At 51.1% G+C, this 18220-nt stretch overlaps 1 protein-coding gene across 1 annotated transcript in view; it reads left to right on the forward strand.

Annotated features, from left to right (window-relative positions):
* CAPN8 (calpain 8) overlaps window positions 1-18220 on the forward strand; it is a 55216-nt gene that overhangs the window by 24962 nt on the left and 12034 nt on the right. Inside the window, exons 6-13 of the mRNA XM_010992741.3 lie at window positions 774-857; window positions 2507-2592; window positions 4767-4841; window positions 5499-5659; window positions 8326-8501; window positions 11955-11966; window positions 14625-14836; window positions 15939-15975. Coding sequence (XP_010991043.2) covers window positions 774-857; window positions 2507-2592; window positions 4767-4841; window positions 5499-5659; window positions 8326-8501; window positions 11955-11966; window positions 14625-14836; window positions 15939-15975 — 843 coding nt within the window. The remainder of the gene's footprint in view (window positions 1-773; window positions 858-2506; window positions 2593-4766; window positions 4842-5498; window positions 5660-8325; window positions 8502-11954; window positions 11967-14624; window positions 14837-15938; window positions 15976-18220) is intronic.

The following is an 18220-nucleotide window of genomic DNA, read 5'->3' on the forward strand; positions in this document are numbered from 1 at the left end:
GGATCCTGGGCCCTACCTTTCTGATCCTCTTTTGCTAAGTAATCTTGGGATTTCAGAAAACAAATAAGGTGACTGACAATTCAGATGTGCTTTGAGATCACTGAAGGAAAGGGAAGAGGTTCTGAACTCGGGGTTGTATCCTGTCTTGGGGGGCTGGCTGTATGCAGTTCTGAGGTGGCACGGAGATCAAGGCCTGGAGGCTATCAGTCCTGTGGTCTGCTATCACCTGTCCCTCCACCGGCTCCTCCTCCCTCTCTCACCCTTACCTGGGATCTCACAGATGTGAATGACAAAGCAGGAACAATCCCCCTTTCTCCTCTCTGTAAAAATCCCAGCAGGATCTGTGTGTTTTTGGTGGAGAAGGGGCCTGAGGCCTGGGGAGGGGGCGGGGCTGTTGAGGAAGGACCCTTGGGAAGCCCCTTCCCAAGGGCTGGCCTTTCCAGAGCGGGTGTTGTGGATAATGAGTCTTCTTCAGGCAGCACGGGGTCCCTCTTGGAGAATAAATGATTTCCCAGTTTCCTGTGTCATTTTAAAGCCTGAGAAGTCATATTCCAGGACTGGCAGCCACACAGTACTGTTCTGGAACCACAGGCCTGATCAAAGAGGGGCCGGATGGAGAGACCTCTATTCACCGGAGGTTTCCTGCTGCGCCTGCACCCCCAGCCCTGCGCCGGGGACCCGCGGCTGGGTAGCCTGCCCTTGGAAAGCACTGTAGGACGGGCCTCAACAAGGTCAGGGTCGGCCACTCTGAGCCGACTTTATTCTCAACCCAGGTCTCCAGTGCAGCCGAAGCAGAGGCCATCACGAGCCAGAAGCTGGTTAAAAGTCATGCATACTCTATCACGGGAGTCGAAGAGGTAAAGACTGGGCTGGGGGATAGGGAAGGGTAATGTGGAGTGATATTTCTCCCTGGGCATCCCGGGGAGAAAGAGAGGGAATCACCCCCAAGCACTCCCTTGCCCTGCTGAGGTGTGGCCAGAGAGACCGCACAGAGCTCCTGACGCCACCTGCACTCAGCCCTCGTTCATTACAAGGGCCCTTCTGCCTCTTGCGCATTCAGAGATGGATAACGTCACCTCTGAGCTACAGCTCTATGGGTTCTAACTAAATGCAGGCTCTGCTCTGAGATGTGGCCAGGAGGAGGGAGAAGGTTTTGGAGGAAAGTTGTGGAAATTGTCTATACTCATTCCAAGAACTATGTTTGTGCAGGGACAGCAGTGGGAACCCATGGGATCCTCAAAAGCAAAAAAAGGCAGTAATATGTGCCCCAACTCTCAAGGTGGGGTATAATAGTGGGAAGGAACGCGGATGTTCCTTATCTCCAACCCAAGGAGAAAGCACGGGCTACCCTTTCCATTATGTTTATTGACTATATTCTGCTGACTTCCAAAAAGGATTTTCAGTGGTTTACAATGCAAAACATAGACACAGTAAAACCGTACAGCAGGTAACATGCCGCAGACAGTCTCGGCTAAAGACAATGCTACAGTTGAGAAATTAATTTTGTTTTGGGTTTCCTGATGGCCAGGCAGAAAGGGAAATGTGATGGTTGTCTCCATTTTTGTTATTTACTAAAAAGGCATGAATGTTCATTACATGTGTTTATGTTTCACAAATATGCTCATTAATCAAGTTAATTCCCAGTTACGAATTGAGCATGTATGTGTCAACGGGGGCGAGGGTATGACGGAAGATACGAAGGAAGGAAAGACTCTGGAGGCCTGACAGTTCATCGTGTTTGTGTGGGTGGCTGCACATGCATGCAGGGGGGCTCCTGGTGCGTGTCCCATCGAGAGTGGGGGATGGCGGGGGTAGGGATTCCTGAGTATGGGCCTTGAGACAGACTTCCCGGGTGCCCAGCCTCTGCCTGCCACTTACTAACTAGGCAATCTTGGCTGACTCAACCCCTCTGAGTCTCAGAGTTTTGAGCTGTAAAATGAAGACAGTAACAGCACCCAGCTAATAGGATTGTCCTGAGGTTTACAGGAGGTGAAATGCCCACCCAGCTCCAGGCCTAGCCCATAGGACCTGCTCCTAGTATATGCTGGAGGCCATTTATTATCAGGAGGTCTCATATATTAAGAACTGGGTCATTCCTAGTCAACTATAAAATCTAAATCCAAGTGACGGCGGGGAGGTATAGCTTAGCGGTAGAATGCATGCTTAGCATGCTTAGGTCCTGGATTCAATCCCCAGCACCTCCATTAAAAAATAATAAAATAAAATAAATAAACCTAATTGCCTCCTCCGAAATAATTAAAGTGGTAAAACAAAACAAAACAAAAAACAGTTAAAAAGTAAATCCAAGTGAAAGCAGATATAAACTCGTTTTTATGCTAGATTTGCTATTTATTCAACTAGATTGTGAAAAACAGGTGTTAAGAGGAAATAAAAGTGGTTGTTGAGGGGCGTTTGAAGAATTGAAGTCCTCTTCAGTGCAGACACGAATGCAGGGCAGCAGGGGCGGGTGCAGCCATTCAGCTGCTTTTGTGTGTGGACCTTGCAGGTGGATTCCCGGGGCCGTCCAGAGAGGCTGATCAGACTCAGGAACCCGTGGGGCGAAGTGGAGTGGACGGGGGCCTGGAGTGATGAGTAGGTTCCTTCCTCTCTCCACTTGCCTGCCCTCCCCTCCCTCTGCAGGACAGCATCACGCAAAACACACAACAATCATGAGATGTAGTCCGCTTGACAGCACTTTCTGTCTACAAATTACACAGCCTGTTCAGAAAAGAGCGTTAGATGGTTCCAGGTGGGGAAAAGCCAAACAAAAACCTCTCAGCTGTAGTCTTTGATTCTGGATCCCTGCTTTGGCATTTGCAAGTTTGGCAGCTCAGTGAAATTTTGCTGAGCGCTGGAGGGTTCACCTGTTTTCAACCTACCACACCGCGGGCGTCCAAAGGTGAGACCCATCACTCTCGATCGGATTCTTTCTGCACCACAAACCCCGGTCACTCTGACAAAGGCCAAAGGAAATGACCGTTAGAAAGAGGACCTCGGTCCTAGGAGTCACTGGCCGCCGCAGGCAGTGATGAATGGGAGTGGTGCTCACTCCTGGAGAGCTCATTATGGGCAGGTATCGATCTCTTCCGACAAAGCCATTAATGACTGGAGAGGCTCTTCTTGGGCAGGACTCTCAGAGCAGAGAGAGGCAGCCAGTCAGGGATGGTGTCTGGACACAGAGGCCTCCTGTGGTGTCCCACGACAGCTGCACCCTAGGATTGATGTCACTGTGGTACAGGGGGATGGAGAGTTCATGGTGCTGGGGCAGGACTGAGAACTTACCAGTGTACTTGATGACGAACCACCAGAAAGGGGAATGGTCATAATAATACACCCCTCCCAACACGTCCTTAAGACCCGTCTGACCATCGTGAGCTGTCCACACTCATGATGCCACCAGGGCTTTTGAAGGGAACTTCATTATGCTTATTAACTAATCATACATCATTCCTGCTCAGAACCACAGTACTTCCTTTGAGGTTTGTGTCACGAGAAACACATGTTGCTAGGGCCACGGAGCACCTCCCGTATTAAAGATTTTTCATTCTACTGCCTAAGATTGAGCAAAACCCAATACCTTAGTTCTTCCAGCTGCCCAGAAAGGATGTCACGGCTGAATGAAACTGAAACGCCGAGTTTTGGCCACTTTAACCAGCAGCTGTTTCCCAAGCTGCTTCCAGGGCTTACATGACTTTATCTGCTTTCCCTGATGCCACCCAGTCTCTAACAGGCTGGGCCTGTCCGAGGGTGGGGGGAGGGGGCAGCTGGTGAGGCTCACAGGCTCCACCATCTGGAAATGCAACATAGGGTATTTATGTACTGCTGTCGAGGGCGGAGGGCGCCGCATCCCTGAGGTAAAACCCCTAGCATCAGCCCAGTGTCTTTAGATTTAAACAATTTTTAAGTTTCAAAAACCTAACTGGTAGATTTCGGTCAGACCTTGAATTCTCCAACTTGACCCCTAATCTCTGTTTATAACAAGCACATTCTGAGGTTTGGTTCTGATCCAATTAATGTTTCCATGAATTAAAGAGGCCCTGGGAATTCCCCTGCCTGATCCCTCGGGGTCCTGAGAGCCTCTCAGGAGGGAGAGGCTGGGCTTGGGTGTACCCTAGCTTTTATGCAGTGAAGGAGAGGTGTTCACATTTTGATACTGCTCAGTTATTTAAACGTTGCATACATATTTCAGGAAAACCTCAGTCTGTAAAGGTCAGGTAACTGGAGATGGCATTTGAACAAAGTATGTGCATATTGCCACTGAAAGGCCGCCACACCAGCAGGAGGCCTCACAGGGTGACATTACTTCAGGGAAATTGCCACAAAACTGGGCCTGACTGTCATTCTGCAGTCTCAGGAAGGGGACCAGTTCGTGTGCCCAGAGAGGGTCGGACCCTGTCACAGTATCTTCACCCCAGACTGATAGATAAGCCAGAATGACGTCTCACCAATTGATAAGGATAGGAGTGGGATCTGAATCAGGATAAAACTCACTTGGAAAGTGAAATTAGAGCAAGGCCGTGGCTCAGTCTTCCTGCTGCACATCTGGGGTCACCTGCTCGTGCCCCTGGAGTTTTGTCCCTTCCCCATCCTATGTCCCCGCCCCCACTCTGTCCTTGCACCCTGTTGGGTTTTCAGTATTGCCCATTGCTGACCCTCAGCGGGAAGTTCAGCTGCAGTAAACAGCCTGCACTGCAGCAAACCCTTCAGGAATGACCCACCGCTGCTTCCTTTTAAAAAAAAACTTAATTTTTTTCTTCTCCTCCCAGTGCACCAGAGTGGAATTACATAGCTCCCAGGCAGAAAGAAGAGCTGTACAAGAAAGTTGAGGATGGAGAGTTCTGGTGAGCGTTGTCTGTGGAAGCGTGGTCCCCTTGGTTGTGGGTTTGTTCCTGGTTCGGACTGAGCCGCTATCTCTAGGTGTTCCAGGAGCCCAACACGGTTACCCCAGAGCAATCCTGCCTCTATCCCAGATAGTCCAAAGCAGTGGAACTAAGCTATCTGGGCCTCAGTGAGGATGAGCTATCAGCCTGTCTTCCTCAGTTTCATATCTTTCCAATGAAATAGGAGCCCTACTTCTATCTCTGTAAGTCCAAGATTTAGCTTAGCATCAAAATAGGATCACTTCCTTCATTCATGGGCTAAGAAGATGATAGGGACACTGCTAGGAATGTGATGTGGCTTGGAGGCTGTCTCTAGGCTGGACACCAGACAGGAGGGAACCTAGGGGTGGGGGCTTGGCTCACTTCCAGGGCCTCTCCAGTTTATGGATCAGTCTCTTTGACTGATTGGTCAGATGTGTGAAGGTGGCTGTCTAAGAAGAATGGAGACGCTAACAACAGTGAAGAATTTGGACCATAGTCCTTGCATGTCTGTGCAATGTAGAAAAGATGAGCGTTAGCCCCTGGCCTTGGCTCTGTCCTGTGCCCAGTGGGCCTGCCTCCATCACCTTTCCAGCCCAGCTCTCCTGACCAAGAGCCCACGGATCCCTCTGTTCCTAGGATGTCTTTTTCAGATTTCTTGCGGCAGTTCTCTCGGCTGGAGATCTGCAACCTGTCCCCGGACTCCCTGAGCAGCAAGGAGGTGCACAAGTGGAACCTGGTCCTGTTCAACGGGCGCTGGACGCGGGGCTGCACCGCCGGTGGCTGCCAGAACTACCCAGGTGAGGCCAAGGGCCACCGGGCCCACATCCTTCCGGCTTGTCCTCCCCGAGCTGGGCGTCCTTATAAGTTGATCTTTGATGATGCCTTTGTACTCTGTTCTCTGGCTCCTGGCCCCCTTGGTGGCCCAGTTCTTTATGGGGCTTGGAGGCCAGGACAGTGAGGGTGTGTGGTGGCTCGGCAGCCCCTCACCTGGGGCCTTATCTCCGGTCCTTTTTCAGCTTCTGTGTTCAGAGGGTCTCTGCTTCACCCTCCTACCCCTGCTTCTTTGTACTAACTGGGCTCTTGGCACCATGCACTAAGGCCTCCTGTTTTTCTCTTGGGCTTCCTCCATCCCCACCCAGCCCACTGAGCTGGGACAGTGGCTGATGGAGTAGTGGAGGAACACGGGCGCAGCCTGCACTGTTTCAGTAGATTGCATCCATTAGAACAGCCGTTCTGCTCTGCGTCTGCACCTGCGTTGGAGGTGGTGGGGCCTGACAGCGGGGGAGGTCAGGGATGGCCTCACACAGGGCATGCGAATGGCTGCCTTCCGCTCCCATGGGAGTCATCGCAGCTCCATCCCTGGTGGGGACAGTCTGGTGCAAACTGCTGCCTCTGCGCTAACCTGGGTCCTCATCTTATTGAAGGTGGGAAGCCTTCCCCATTCGCAGGAGATCACTAATATCTCCATATACAGGCTCCTCCTAGGTCGACTCAGCTGAGGCAGCACCAGAAGAAGAAATTCGGAAAAACGACCCCACGTCTCTAAGGAAAAATGAAAGAGAGCAAAACCCACCCTTTCCACCTCCCGCCTCCCCAGGCCCCACTCTCTCTCTGGGTCTGCTGTTGATGTTGATTGACTTGCACTGTAAGCACAGGATGTCATCCTCACGGCTGGGCTCACTGCAGGCCTGTGCTCAGTGCCGTGGAAGCAGCATTATAATAAAATCCCGCGTGGGCGCAGTCCTATGTCTTGACCAGGGCTCTTGTTCTTTATCCCCACCAACCCCAGCTCCCATTTCAGACGGCAGAGACGAGCGCTGAGCCAAGTGGAAGGGCGGAGGGCCTTTCCTGCCACTGTCACTCAGATGCTCGGCCCAGCAGCTGCGGGACGCTGGGAGGGTCATTTCTCTGTGCTGAGCTTCAGTTTCCCGAAGTGGAGGCATAATACCCGCCCTTGGACGCACTTTGTAAACTGTAGTGTTAAAAAATGGGATGTATTATTTTTATGACCCATTCTCTTCCTCTAGTTCTCTTAAGGAGTACACAAAAAATGTAGGAATTGCAGTAATGTTGCATTTGGGAGAAATTAAAATACGCTCACCATTAGCAAGCTCTTAGAAAATGTGTAGGAAATTTGCCTGGATCATTTTGGGGGCTCAGAGCCATGGCGGGCGGGGGGGGCAGGGGAACTAACGTATCTGTATGCATGAAATTGCTATCCCGTCTGTGCTGCCAACTAGCTGTCAGGGAGAGATGGATCATTCCTGCCCTTTGGTAATGATGTAAGTATAGAAGATTACAGAATTGTCTCTGAATTCTGGAATCAACAGATATTTGGCTTTTAAATCCACACACTTGTGCCTTAAAAAAAAAATCTAGAAGTGGAGGTTCTGGGAAGGTGGAATTGAGTAAGTAATTTTATGGTTAAGAAAACATAATTATCAGTGGCTTTTGGTTACCTGTGGATGTCTTGTTATGTTATCAAGTTGGACCCTGATTTACAGGATGTAAGAACTCCCTCCTTCCCCTACTCCTTTATTCCCCCAGGGCGCATCATTATTGAAATTGTTGAGGCCCTGGCATGGAGATGGCCATCAAGCCATCTTCCTCAATTATACTCCACCACTTGAGTCTGTCATAGAATTTCTGTGTGTCGTTGGATGGCTCAGGTGCCCTCTCTGTGCCTTGGCTTGTACAGTCATATTTGGAGAGTTTTTTTTTTTGAAGGTCATATTTGAAACAAAGCAGTCTTTAAAAATATCCATAGGTGGTGTGGCAGGCATGCTTAATTGCCAATGATTATCCCTCAGGCATTAGTAAATGACATTATTAAATTGAAGGGAGTGTGTCTCATCACTGGCTGCAATGCCAAACCATCACGTGGGGTCCCTGGGCTGCTGGACAGAGGATCAGGGTTGTGATCTGAAGTGGGGGCCTGTCAGATGGGGCTTCCCAGGGGACAAGAGTGGTTGTCTTTATACCCTGTCAGCAGAGGCCTCTTTGGTAGCTGGTAGCTGGTCTTTGTTCTCATCTGACCCAGGGACATGCTTTTCCCCCAGAGACCTCCTTCCTCCAAGAGGTGGGCTTGTCTTCATAGGCCAGGAGCTGAGAACAAGGAGATGTTAATTTCCCCAGGAAGACTTGGAGTTTCCTTCCCAGGGAAGCCCAGTGTAGCCCTGGGCCCATGGAACCTGGACTATCCCCAGTCAAGCATGTCTGGGCCCCTGGTTGATCAAATGGACAAGTGTAAGCTTTCCACATGTAGGTGTGTCTGCTGGTATATGGGTGGGGTTGGGTAGTGAGAAAGAAAACGCCTGACCATCTTGTAAGGAAAACTTGCTGAGGCCTTTACTTGCAGAGTTTCCTTTCATTGGGATGATCAAAGTTCCTCCCTTTCATTCTGTTCTTCCCGATGTCCTTGCCCCTCCTTCGGGGAAACCATCATCTCCTGGGTGACTTCCAGCCACTTACTGGACAAATCCCCAGTTTGAAATCCGTTTGGATGAGGTGGACGACCACCAGGAGGAGGGCGCTGGTGAACCCTGCTGTACGGTGCTGCTGGGGCTGATGCAGAAGAACCGCAGGCGACAGAAGAGGATGGGACAGGGCATGCTCAGCATCGGCTACGCTGTCTACAAGGTACTTTGGGGCTCGGGTCACCCATCATTGCACACCCGATGCCTTTGGCCAGAATATTTTGGCCAGCAATTGAAGCGCATCTTTCTTACTGTTTGAATGTTCCTAATCAGGCATTCTCCTTGCTCCCCCAAATGCCTCTCCCAATTACTGAGGCCTGAATTCGACAATTAGAGATTCATTTCTCTGGCTTAAGTCTCTGCTGTTAACATTGAGACGTGTAATGCATTCAGCTTTGCCTGTCATTGAGGGTTTAGTGTAAATGCACTTATTAGACTCTTTCCAGGTACAGGCCTCTCAGAGGAGAGGTGCCAAGAACATGGGGGCACATGGCACCAGAGGTGACACAAGGTAATGAGGACATCACAGAGTGGGGGAAAGGAGGCTGGATATGGAGCCAAAGACAAACCCCCTCTTCCTCCCTGGGCAGCCCTGAGACACTTGTTGAGACACACAAGGCATGGGCTGGGTAAGGAAGCCCCATGGCCATTTTCAGTTCTGGTGTCTCTGGACTGAAGGCCACAGCTGGCTCTGGCTCCAGGCCGCAGAGCCTGGCTCAGTACACCAGCCCTGCCCTGGGAACCACCCCTCTATAGGTTTCACAGCCTCACAGTTACGTTAGAGCAGGACCTCTGGGGTCCTGACAAGCCTAGCCCGGATCAGACTGGAATCCACTTTTTTATACAGGCTAAGACTTTTTATAACAAATTGCGGAGGGATTTGTGGTAGTTGTTTTTACACAATTTTGTTAAAAATGAATTTCTTGGGAAAAATACAGTTCTAACGAGAGAGACCAAGAGCTGGCTGGAGGCCAACATCTCGGGATCAATTACAGTGTGAAAAAGAAGTATTGTAGTAAGAAACCAGTAAGGAAAAGTACCATTGTTGAGCTCATACTACCTCCAGCCCCTTTCTTTCTCTTAGTTTGGAACTTCAGGCTTTAGAGTTTAGGACGCGTGTGTGTGTGTATGTGTGTGTATTTTATGCTGGAGGAATGGGAGTTAGAAAATAATTACTGCTTGATGGCAGGAGAGAAGAATTTCAAATAAATTAGCTCCAGTTCTACTCCAGCTTAGCCCTTCCATCGCCATCTAGAACGTAAGTAGCACCAAACCAGATTCTGTGTTTATAGGGATAAAAAACCCCGAGAAAGCACTTCCTTATGCATATCAGTTACACCAGTCTTCAGGGCGTATCTGCTGTCCCAGGCGCCTGTGCTGAAGGCTGAGATACAGAGGAATAGCACAAGGTTAGTGCCCTTGGGTGCTCATAATCTAGGGGGGAAATCAGACACACACTCCACAAACTACAGGGCAGGTCAGACCTGCTGCCGTGGGGACCAGCACTGTGGGCAGAGGTCTCCTCAGAGAGGGATAGCTTCATGGAGGAGGAGATTTTTGATCAGGGTTTCAAAAAAAAAAAAAAAAAAAAAAAAGAGCTGGATTTCAGAGGTGGAGAAGGGAGAAGGGTCCCAGCCACAGGGGACACCATAAGGGACACGTGCTTCTTGACAGCTGGAGAGTAATTGATGGGTTTGGAGAGTTGGCAGTAGGCGGCCCTGGCCGAAGGGTGGGCTACACCTGGACTGTGGCCACCAGCTTATCATCTACTGGCTCTACCTTCTATAACCGGATCAGCAACATGTTCTTTCAAAGGGACACGAGTGAACACGGGGAAATAGCTTTGTGGGCATAGTGTTTGCTCTCATAAATAATATATACAGCATGTCAATTTTTCAGATATCAGTTTACAGCTGCTTATAAAATGTAACCCCATGTATGTTATCTGTGGACCTCCTTCTTAGAGCCCGAGGCAGACAGTTTAGGTGACATCTGTGAACACAAGCTGCTTTAGAGTTAGGTTGAGGAGGGTGTACAACATTGTGGGGGGCATCTGGGGGCGTGGGGGGTGCCTTGGCTGGTAGAAAGTATCTGGTGGTGGAGGTATGGAGTGTAAGGATTGCAGGGGGACCACTCTCTGACCCCTGGAACTGCTTCCTCTCGCTTTAACTGTCTGCAAACTGGAGTCTGGTTTGAGGTTGGAGACCCGACACTGATTGAAGAGCAGCCAGAAACCCCCGAAGGCTAAATAGCCCTGCTTGTCTGGCCTCCTCTCTCCCCTGTTACCTTCCTGCGGTGACAACAGGTTCCTGCCAGGCAGCCCTGTCATTTGCATTCCAGATCCTGCATTTCAAAGGTGACTGTCCCTTTCCATCTATCAGTGGGTGAGGCTGGCCTGCTCTCCTGCTTGGGACTTGTGTTACCCAGGCCGCCTGGCTGGCTCAGTTCCTGCCCAGGAACTCTTGGCAGTAGATTCTGAGCCTCCTGCCTGCAGCGGCGGTGAGCAGGTTGAATGGAAGGACAGCCCAGAGTTCCTGCCAAGGGCGTGAAGACGGTTAGGTAGGGAGAAGGTGGAGGGTCCCTTGAGGACGGATGCTCTCCCAAACGGCCAGGCCTCTGCTTGGGGGATTTTGGCTTTAAACTCAAAGTTAGAGTGACAGTGACCCCAAACTTTTCTGCCTCTGCTGCCAATTACAGACAGGGCGAGCTGGCAGTTGGCCATGGACCTCAGCCACTGTTAAACAATGCCCTTCCTGCTTTCTGGTCAAAAGAGTCTGCGTGGCAGGGGCAAAAGCGGGAAAAGGACATAAGGGGCTTGAACCCTCTTCTCTACCCTGGCATGGGAGGCCTCCCACTCTGCACCTGAGAGTTGATCCCCTGTGGAGTCAGCATTTCCTGCTGCAAATAATAGGACCTACCTCTACTTAGACTAGTGAAAAAGGCATTGACCAGCTCATGTAACCAAACCCAGGGAAGGACAGGCATACAGGGGACAAGGGACGTGCATGCTGTCAGGACCCTTTCCTTCCACATCTCCTCTCTGGTGTCTCTTCTCCTGGTCTGGCTTCCTGCACAACCTCCCTAATATCATTCACATAAAAGAAAGGCCCCCTTCTCTTAGTTCCTATTCAAAAATATTAGAGAAATCTCTGATGGGCTCAGCCTGGGTCACATGCCTCTTCCTGGACCAATCCCTGTAGTCAACAGCAATTAAAGTATGTCTCAAGTTGAGTGAGATCCCTTTCTGGCCAAGCCTATCAGAGATCTGGAAGCTGGATCTGTAGGTCTGGAAGATGTTAGCTCTCATTTAAATCCCCAGGTTATGACTCTTGAATAATTTGGAATCCTGGTAGATTATACAAGGAGAAAAATAAAGTAGATCCTTTTTCTTTCTTTCTTTCAGATTTCTAGGGCTCAGGAATCTCCAGATGGCCTTGAAATTCACCAATGACTTTCCAGTTTCAGAAATGCTGATTAGTTTCTCACTTTAGCACAGACTTCCTCCCGGTGGCCCAGGAATGCACAGTCTATCTGCCAGATGTGGGGAGGGACACAAAGGCACCAAGGGAGGACTGTGGCATCCTCAGGTGATCTGTCCTCTTCTCCTGCCCTGTAGGTCCCCAAAGAGGTATGTGGGTGCTGACGGAGAGGTCCCTTCTCTGGTAAGGAATCGCTGGGCTGCCTCCAGGATGGGCACCAGTGGCGTCTGCTTCCTCTGCTGGAAGCCAGTTCTCCCACAGATTCCCACATGCTCCGGTGAGCTGGTAACCCTGGGAGCTGATAAAGACAACTGGGTCCCACCCTCCTGAAAGGGAACAGTAGGGACCTTTGCCTGGTGGTCTGACCCAAACAAGTATCTCACTTAGGCTCCTGGTTATCTAGCCAGCAGAAATAATGCCCTGATCCCTGAAAAGAAAAGAAAGCCCCAACTTTATCTTTTTGGCTCCTGGCTTTTCCTGCACCTGCTCAGTGATTTACAGCTGGGTTTAAAGAGACATGTCATCATTGTCATACTTACATCTGGAGTTTCCAGCTGCCGTCCCAGGCCTCACTCAGCTATTCCGGCTGCCTCACCAGTTGAGGGGAGGTGCTGCTGGGGTCCCCTGTGACAGTGCGGCGTCAATGCAGCCAGCACAGAAGTCCTGGCCCAGCGAGCCTTTGCTCAGCCGCAGACTGGGGACACCTGGGAGCTCTTAAAAATCTCTATGCCCAGGCTGCACCCCAGACCAATTCTAGTAGAATCTCTGAGGGAGATTCCAGTGTGGAGCTGAGGTTAGGAACCATTTGTTTTGTCTGCCCCCCCTCCAAGTGTCTGTTGCTCTAATTATGCAGAGGTTCATTTGCTCTGCTGCAGTCTTACCCCTGCTCCCCCAGGTTCTAAGCTGGGCCACCTTGTGGCATGTGCCGGTGATGTCCAAGTTCACCAGCTCCAGCCCATGCATTCTTCTGAGGCTGTGGACCACTGGTCTACCCTGCTGGTCAACTCACACATGCATATTATTGATTATGGAGGCAATAGACAAGGGGATATGGATGATTTAGAGCAAATGCCTCTTCACCACTTGAAAGAGATTAAATTCAAACTTAAGTCTGATCAGTAGTGGTTCCCATGAGAAATGGCCCATTTATATGAGAGAGAGGTCCTATGCACAAACAGTGGAACCTACCCCAGCAGCATCCCAGGGCCCTCAGTGGGTTTGCTGTGGATCCTGTGCTCTCAAGTGCAAGGGGTCTGTGGTCAGTGGTTCTTAAACTACCGCCTTAGAAGCCCCTGGGGGCTTGAGAAAGCACAGCCCACTGGGCTCCACCCCCAGTGTCTCTGGTGTGGGGCCTGAGAATTTGCATTTCCAACAAGTCCCCCAGGGCTGCCCGCGCTGACCCTGGGCCCATACACTCCCAGCTGGGTAGGGCCACGGGAAGGTGCGAGGGCCAGGGGCCTGGTGGCACATACCTGTTTGGAATCCCTGGTAGGACTGAGGGGACCCAGCTCCTGCCCCCGTGTTTCCCACTTCTTACTCTGGCCTCCTGAATAAGTTTTCTCCTAATGTGTCCCATCCCTGGATTCTTGCTGGAACTCAGCTGGCCCCTTTCCCAATCCAACCCAAATTCCTAGATAATTTACTGGATACTTTCCCCTGCTGGTTGCCTGTTTCCTCCCCTTGATTTCATAAGGGAGGGCAAGAATGACATTTAGCCCCAACACTTAAGACCTTGGCCAAGGCCTTGCTGCCCAGCATTCGTCTGCTTGAGTATAAACATTTTCAAGACTCTGGCTGGCTTAGTACTTGGGTCAGCAGGGGCTGGCTGGGGGTCCTGTGGAGTCCTGGCCAGGGTAGTGGGGATGGGTGGCCCTGCCTTCCTCTCCTGCTTAGCTGACCTGTGGTCCAAAGAGGGTCTGGTGACCAGGAATGGTCACTGTCCACTCTGGGGATCCCAGCTCCAGGTCACACGCAAGTCAGAGCCCTTGCGGCATACGGCACCTGCCGTCTGTCACAGGCATCTTGATGAAGACTGATTATAAAGATAAAGTGCGGGGGGGTGGTGGTGGTGGTGGTGGTGGTGGTGGTGCTTAACGACAGCAATAATGACATGGGCACCTGTGTTTTCAAAGCACTCTGTAGCCACTAATTAGCCTGTGTCCTACACCCACGGCCTCCCTCTCCCTCCAACAAACAGATGGGTCATGGGGAGCATCTCCCCCTGGAGGAGAGCCAAGGCCCAGAGGGAGGCCTGGCTGTGGCCGCCCCCTCGTCTGCCTCCTTGGGAGCTGCCTCCCTGGATCCCCAGCTCGATGGCCCTGCTTACTTTGCAGAGCAATCGTCCCAGCCAGGCAAAGGTGAGCGGGCCTTTGGCTGCTGTTGCTTGAGAACCAAGATTTAAGCCCCAGGCCTATACGGGTGCTCAATGCCACACCCCCAGATATAGCTGCAGAATAAACGCCTGTCGGATTCAGTGAGAGGTGATTCACGAGAACAAATATCCAGAGAAGCAGAGCACACACTAGAGCCCTATTGTCCAACCCTTCATTTAACCGGGAAGAGGGCAAGGGGTCTGGCCAAGGTCGCATTGTCAAGGTCAGTGCCTTTACCGGGGCTGGGCCCCCAGGTGCTCTGAGTACACGTGATGATAGACACACGGTGAATTCACGCCCGAATCCAGGGCCTCCCGATTCTCAGCCCAGTGTTCAAAGTCAGCGATGCCTAAATCAGCGCGAGAAAACCCAACTCTTTGGCCTCCGTCTTCCAGGATTTCAGGAGAAACTGACGCTGACTGTTGCTTTGTGCAGCGGGAGGGGCCCGCGGCCGCGCAGCTGGGCCGGGACTTCTTCCAGGGCCGCCAGCCCTCCGCGCGCTCCGCCACCTACGTCAACCTGCGCGAGGTCTCCGCGCGCGTCCGGCTGCCCCCGGGGCCGTACGTGGTGGTGCCGGCCACCTTCGAGCCCTTCAAGGATGGCGACTTCTGCTTGAGGGTGTTCTCGGAGAAGAAGGCCAAGGCCCTGTGCGTGTCCTTTCTCTCCGCGGTGGTGGCGGGTGCTCGCAGTGCCGGGGTGGCGGAGGGACCTGTCGCTGTGGGGGACTCGCCCCGGGCGCCCTAAAGAACTTTGTGAAACACCGTGGGTCCCAAGGGTCCTTCATAAGGTGTCCCCTCCTGCCGCTCTACTTTGGTCTACAGGACCCTGGGGAGTTTTCTTTAAAAAAAAAAAAAAAAAAAAGGTCAAGGCCGGAGAGAAAGGGGACAACCTGGTTAGAATGTTTTTCTCCCAGCAGGGATGGGCACCACCCAGAGAAGGATCTAGATGAGAGCACTGCCTCTGACCCTTACATACACCGCAGACACACGCACCACACAGACATCCCCCATCCCCCACACCACAGAGACACCACACCCAGACACACCCCCCACCGCACACATCACAGACACACACCGTACAGACAGCCCCCACCCCCACCACATACACACCACACACACCTATACCACACACACACATACCACACAGACACCCCCCACCCGCCACACTACATACACACCACAGACATATACACCACACACACACACCACACACACATACACATATTCCATGTACATATATACCACACACATACCACACATACGCCGCCTGCACACACACACACACACACCACATACACAAACACTACACATAGCATAGTCTCCCCCCACCCCCACCCCACCACATACCATGTACGTATGTGCATGTACATGTGGCTGTGGGCTTGGTAGCTCATTCCTCAGACACCATCTCAACAGAGATTCACATTGCTGGGTTCCTAGGGGAAAATGAAAATAGTCACTAGGGCAAGGTGAGGAGAGAATTCCCCAGGAGAGTGGTCCACCAGGTGAACACTCAAGATTCCATGAGGTGCCAACTGAACTTGGCAATTCTTGTCAGAGTTGGATGGGGACTGGGGAGGTATAGGAAGGGAACCTGGCTCAGTTTATGCAGTTTGGTGCTAGTAGGAACTAAAGGTCTTATGTTGGAAAGCCAATCCCTCGGCAGGGTTAAAACTTCTTAAAACATCCTAGCCATTAGCTGTACTTTTTACTTACTCATATTTTGTTTTTTTCTTTCTTTGTGTTTCAGAGAAATTGGGGATGTAGTAGCTGGAAACCCACATGAGGTATGCCATCTTTTAGTATGCCAAGCTCTGACACTGATGCATAGCAGTCACTTGGGATTTCTTACTGATTCATAACTGTTCTTTGTATATTGAGGACCATAACTTTACTCATCAGGACTACAACATTTTTGAGGTCCTGGATCTTCATGATGAAGATGAAATAGATGCAGTGCTGGGAATCCCAGCTTTGTAACACATTCCTACCCCCTGAGGGGAGTCAGCATCCCCTACATTCAGGCAGGTGGATCCTCAAAGCACTTGCTGTGAGCTTGAGCAGTTCTGGGCAAGATAGAGAAGGTGATGGGAGAAAGAGCTCTAGTCCCTGCTCTGAGACAGACCTCCAGTCTCTTAGAGGACAAATGATGGAAGTATATGAAAAAAGATAAAGGACAGCTCATGGCAGAAATGGATCTAAGCCTGCATGAGTGTAGTCTGGGGGGCTGGAGTGAGCACCTGCTTTGGGAAGGCTCCACAGGTAAGGTCAGTTCAGAGTAGACTCTTGGGGAAGAAAGGTACAGAGTTTGAAATGTGGTTCACCCGCCTCTCTCCTTCTACCCTCCCTTGTGTCCCCAGTTGGCTGTCCCCTTTCTCATTTGCTGTGTGCAGAGGCAGCGTGTTGAGGTTGGCTGCTCCATGAGGGGCCAGACTGTGTCTGTGGCCAGTGGGTATGGCTGGTGGTGGGGCCCGACTATCTTTATGGGGGCACAGGCCCAGCTTCCTCCACTCCATTCTGCCTACCCAAACAGACAGAGGTGTCTCTTGTGAGGCCACATGGAGCACCGTACAGCTGCTAAGTTTGTCTTTGGCTGAATGGGTGGCGGTGCGGAGATATTCTGATTTGGCGTATATCAAATTTGTAAGCTTATATTTCTGCAGATGCGTGAGGACACGCAAAATATGGAATCATTGCGCCCTGGAGGGGGCGGGTTATGCTGTGAGTTTATTAGATAGAAAATGTGTGCCCCCTTGTTATTTCTCATTCCCAGTTGTCCCTGAACTGGACTTAGCACCTGGTAGCTAAGCCAGGGTCAGTCGCAGCCCCTGCCTTGAGTCAGGTGCAATTCCAGGTGCCAGAGGCCCTCTCTGGGTTTGGGGCTCTTGGTGGTCCCAGCTGGTCAGCACTCTCCCTCCCGTCCCCTTCCCCCGCCCCGTTGCAGGGAGGTGCCTGCTCAGCCTCCTCACTGCCCCCCAGGACTTGTCTCTCACAGTAGCTGCTCTTAGTAACGGTCCCAGGTGTGTTCAAAGGCCAGTAAGCCAGTGTGGAAGGTATGCACCTGCTTCCACAATTCAGTTAGTAATACTGTCCTTCTTCCTTTTTTTTTTTCTTGCTAAATCAACTTAAAACTGACTCTAAGCCCCCACAGCACCGGTTGGCAGGAGTTCAGTTTCAGTCACTGTGCCCCATCTCCACCTCAGTGATCTTGGGGTTTTCTGAAGCGCCAACACAGCAGGAAGTCTCTTCCGGTCACAGGTCCACACTGGTCTCCCCTGAGATGTCCCCTGTCTCAGCCCATAGGCTTCTTCATGTCTGGCTGCTCTTGGGCTTCTGTACTAGGTTGGGGGCTTGGAATCTTTGGTTAAGTAGGAGCTGCCAGGCTTAGGGTCTAACCTTCCCCTTCTGAGGTCCCCAGGGCACCCTGTGTGGAGCCATACAAGGTTTCCCAGTATTTCAGGGCCCGTCCACATCTTCGTGGTCTTAGGGAAATTCAGTCTTTTCTCTCTAAAGTACCCTTCCCCTGACACACACGCCCGCACGCATGCACGCACGCATGCACAAAGGGATAACATCTTCAGGGACTTAAGGCTTTACAGGGGACAGGAAGAGCCTTTGCCTTTAAGAACTTATGTTTTCCTCCTTCCAGAAATGTCCAAGTCATGGACAGCTGGGCATTTAAAGGGCTTGGGATGGGGGAGGGGAAAAACAGGTGAACACACTCTTGGAATTTAGATGTGTTGACTTAGAGCAGGTAGTAAAGACGTCGTCCCCATGTAATACAATAGCAGTGAAATAGTTCCTTGCCTTTGCCAGGATGTCTTACCATTTCCACAGTATTTTCATGTATATTCTCTCAGAACAACGGATAATAAGTTGCAATAAGTTCTTTGAGAACAGGGACCATGTCCTGTTCACCGCGACATCTCAGACACAGATACAGAACAGTTCCCGACATGAGCAGAGTGTCCAGTAAGTCTTTTTTTTTTTTTGAGTGGTTGAACAAACTGAAGTACTGCATGCCATCATTTA

This window comes from Camelus dromedarius, chromosome 21, assembly GCF_036321535.1.
Source record: "Camelus dromedarius isolate mCamDro1 chromosome 21, mCamDro1.pat, whole genome shotgun sequence".
Classification (NCBI taxonomy): Eukaryota; Metazoa; Chordata; class Mammalia; order Artiodactyla; family Camelidae; genus Camelus; species Camelus dromedarius.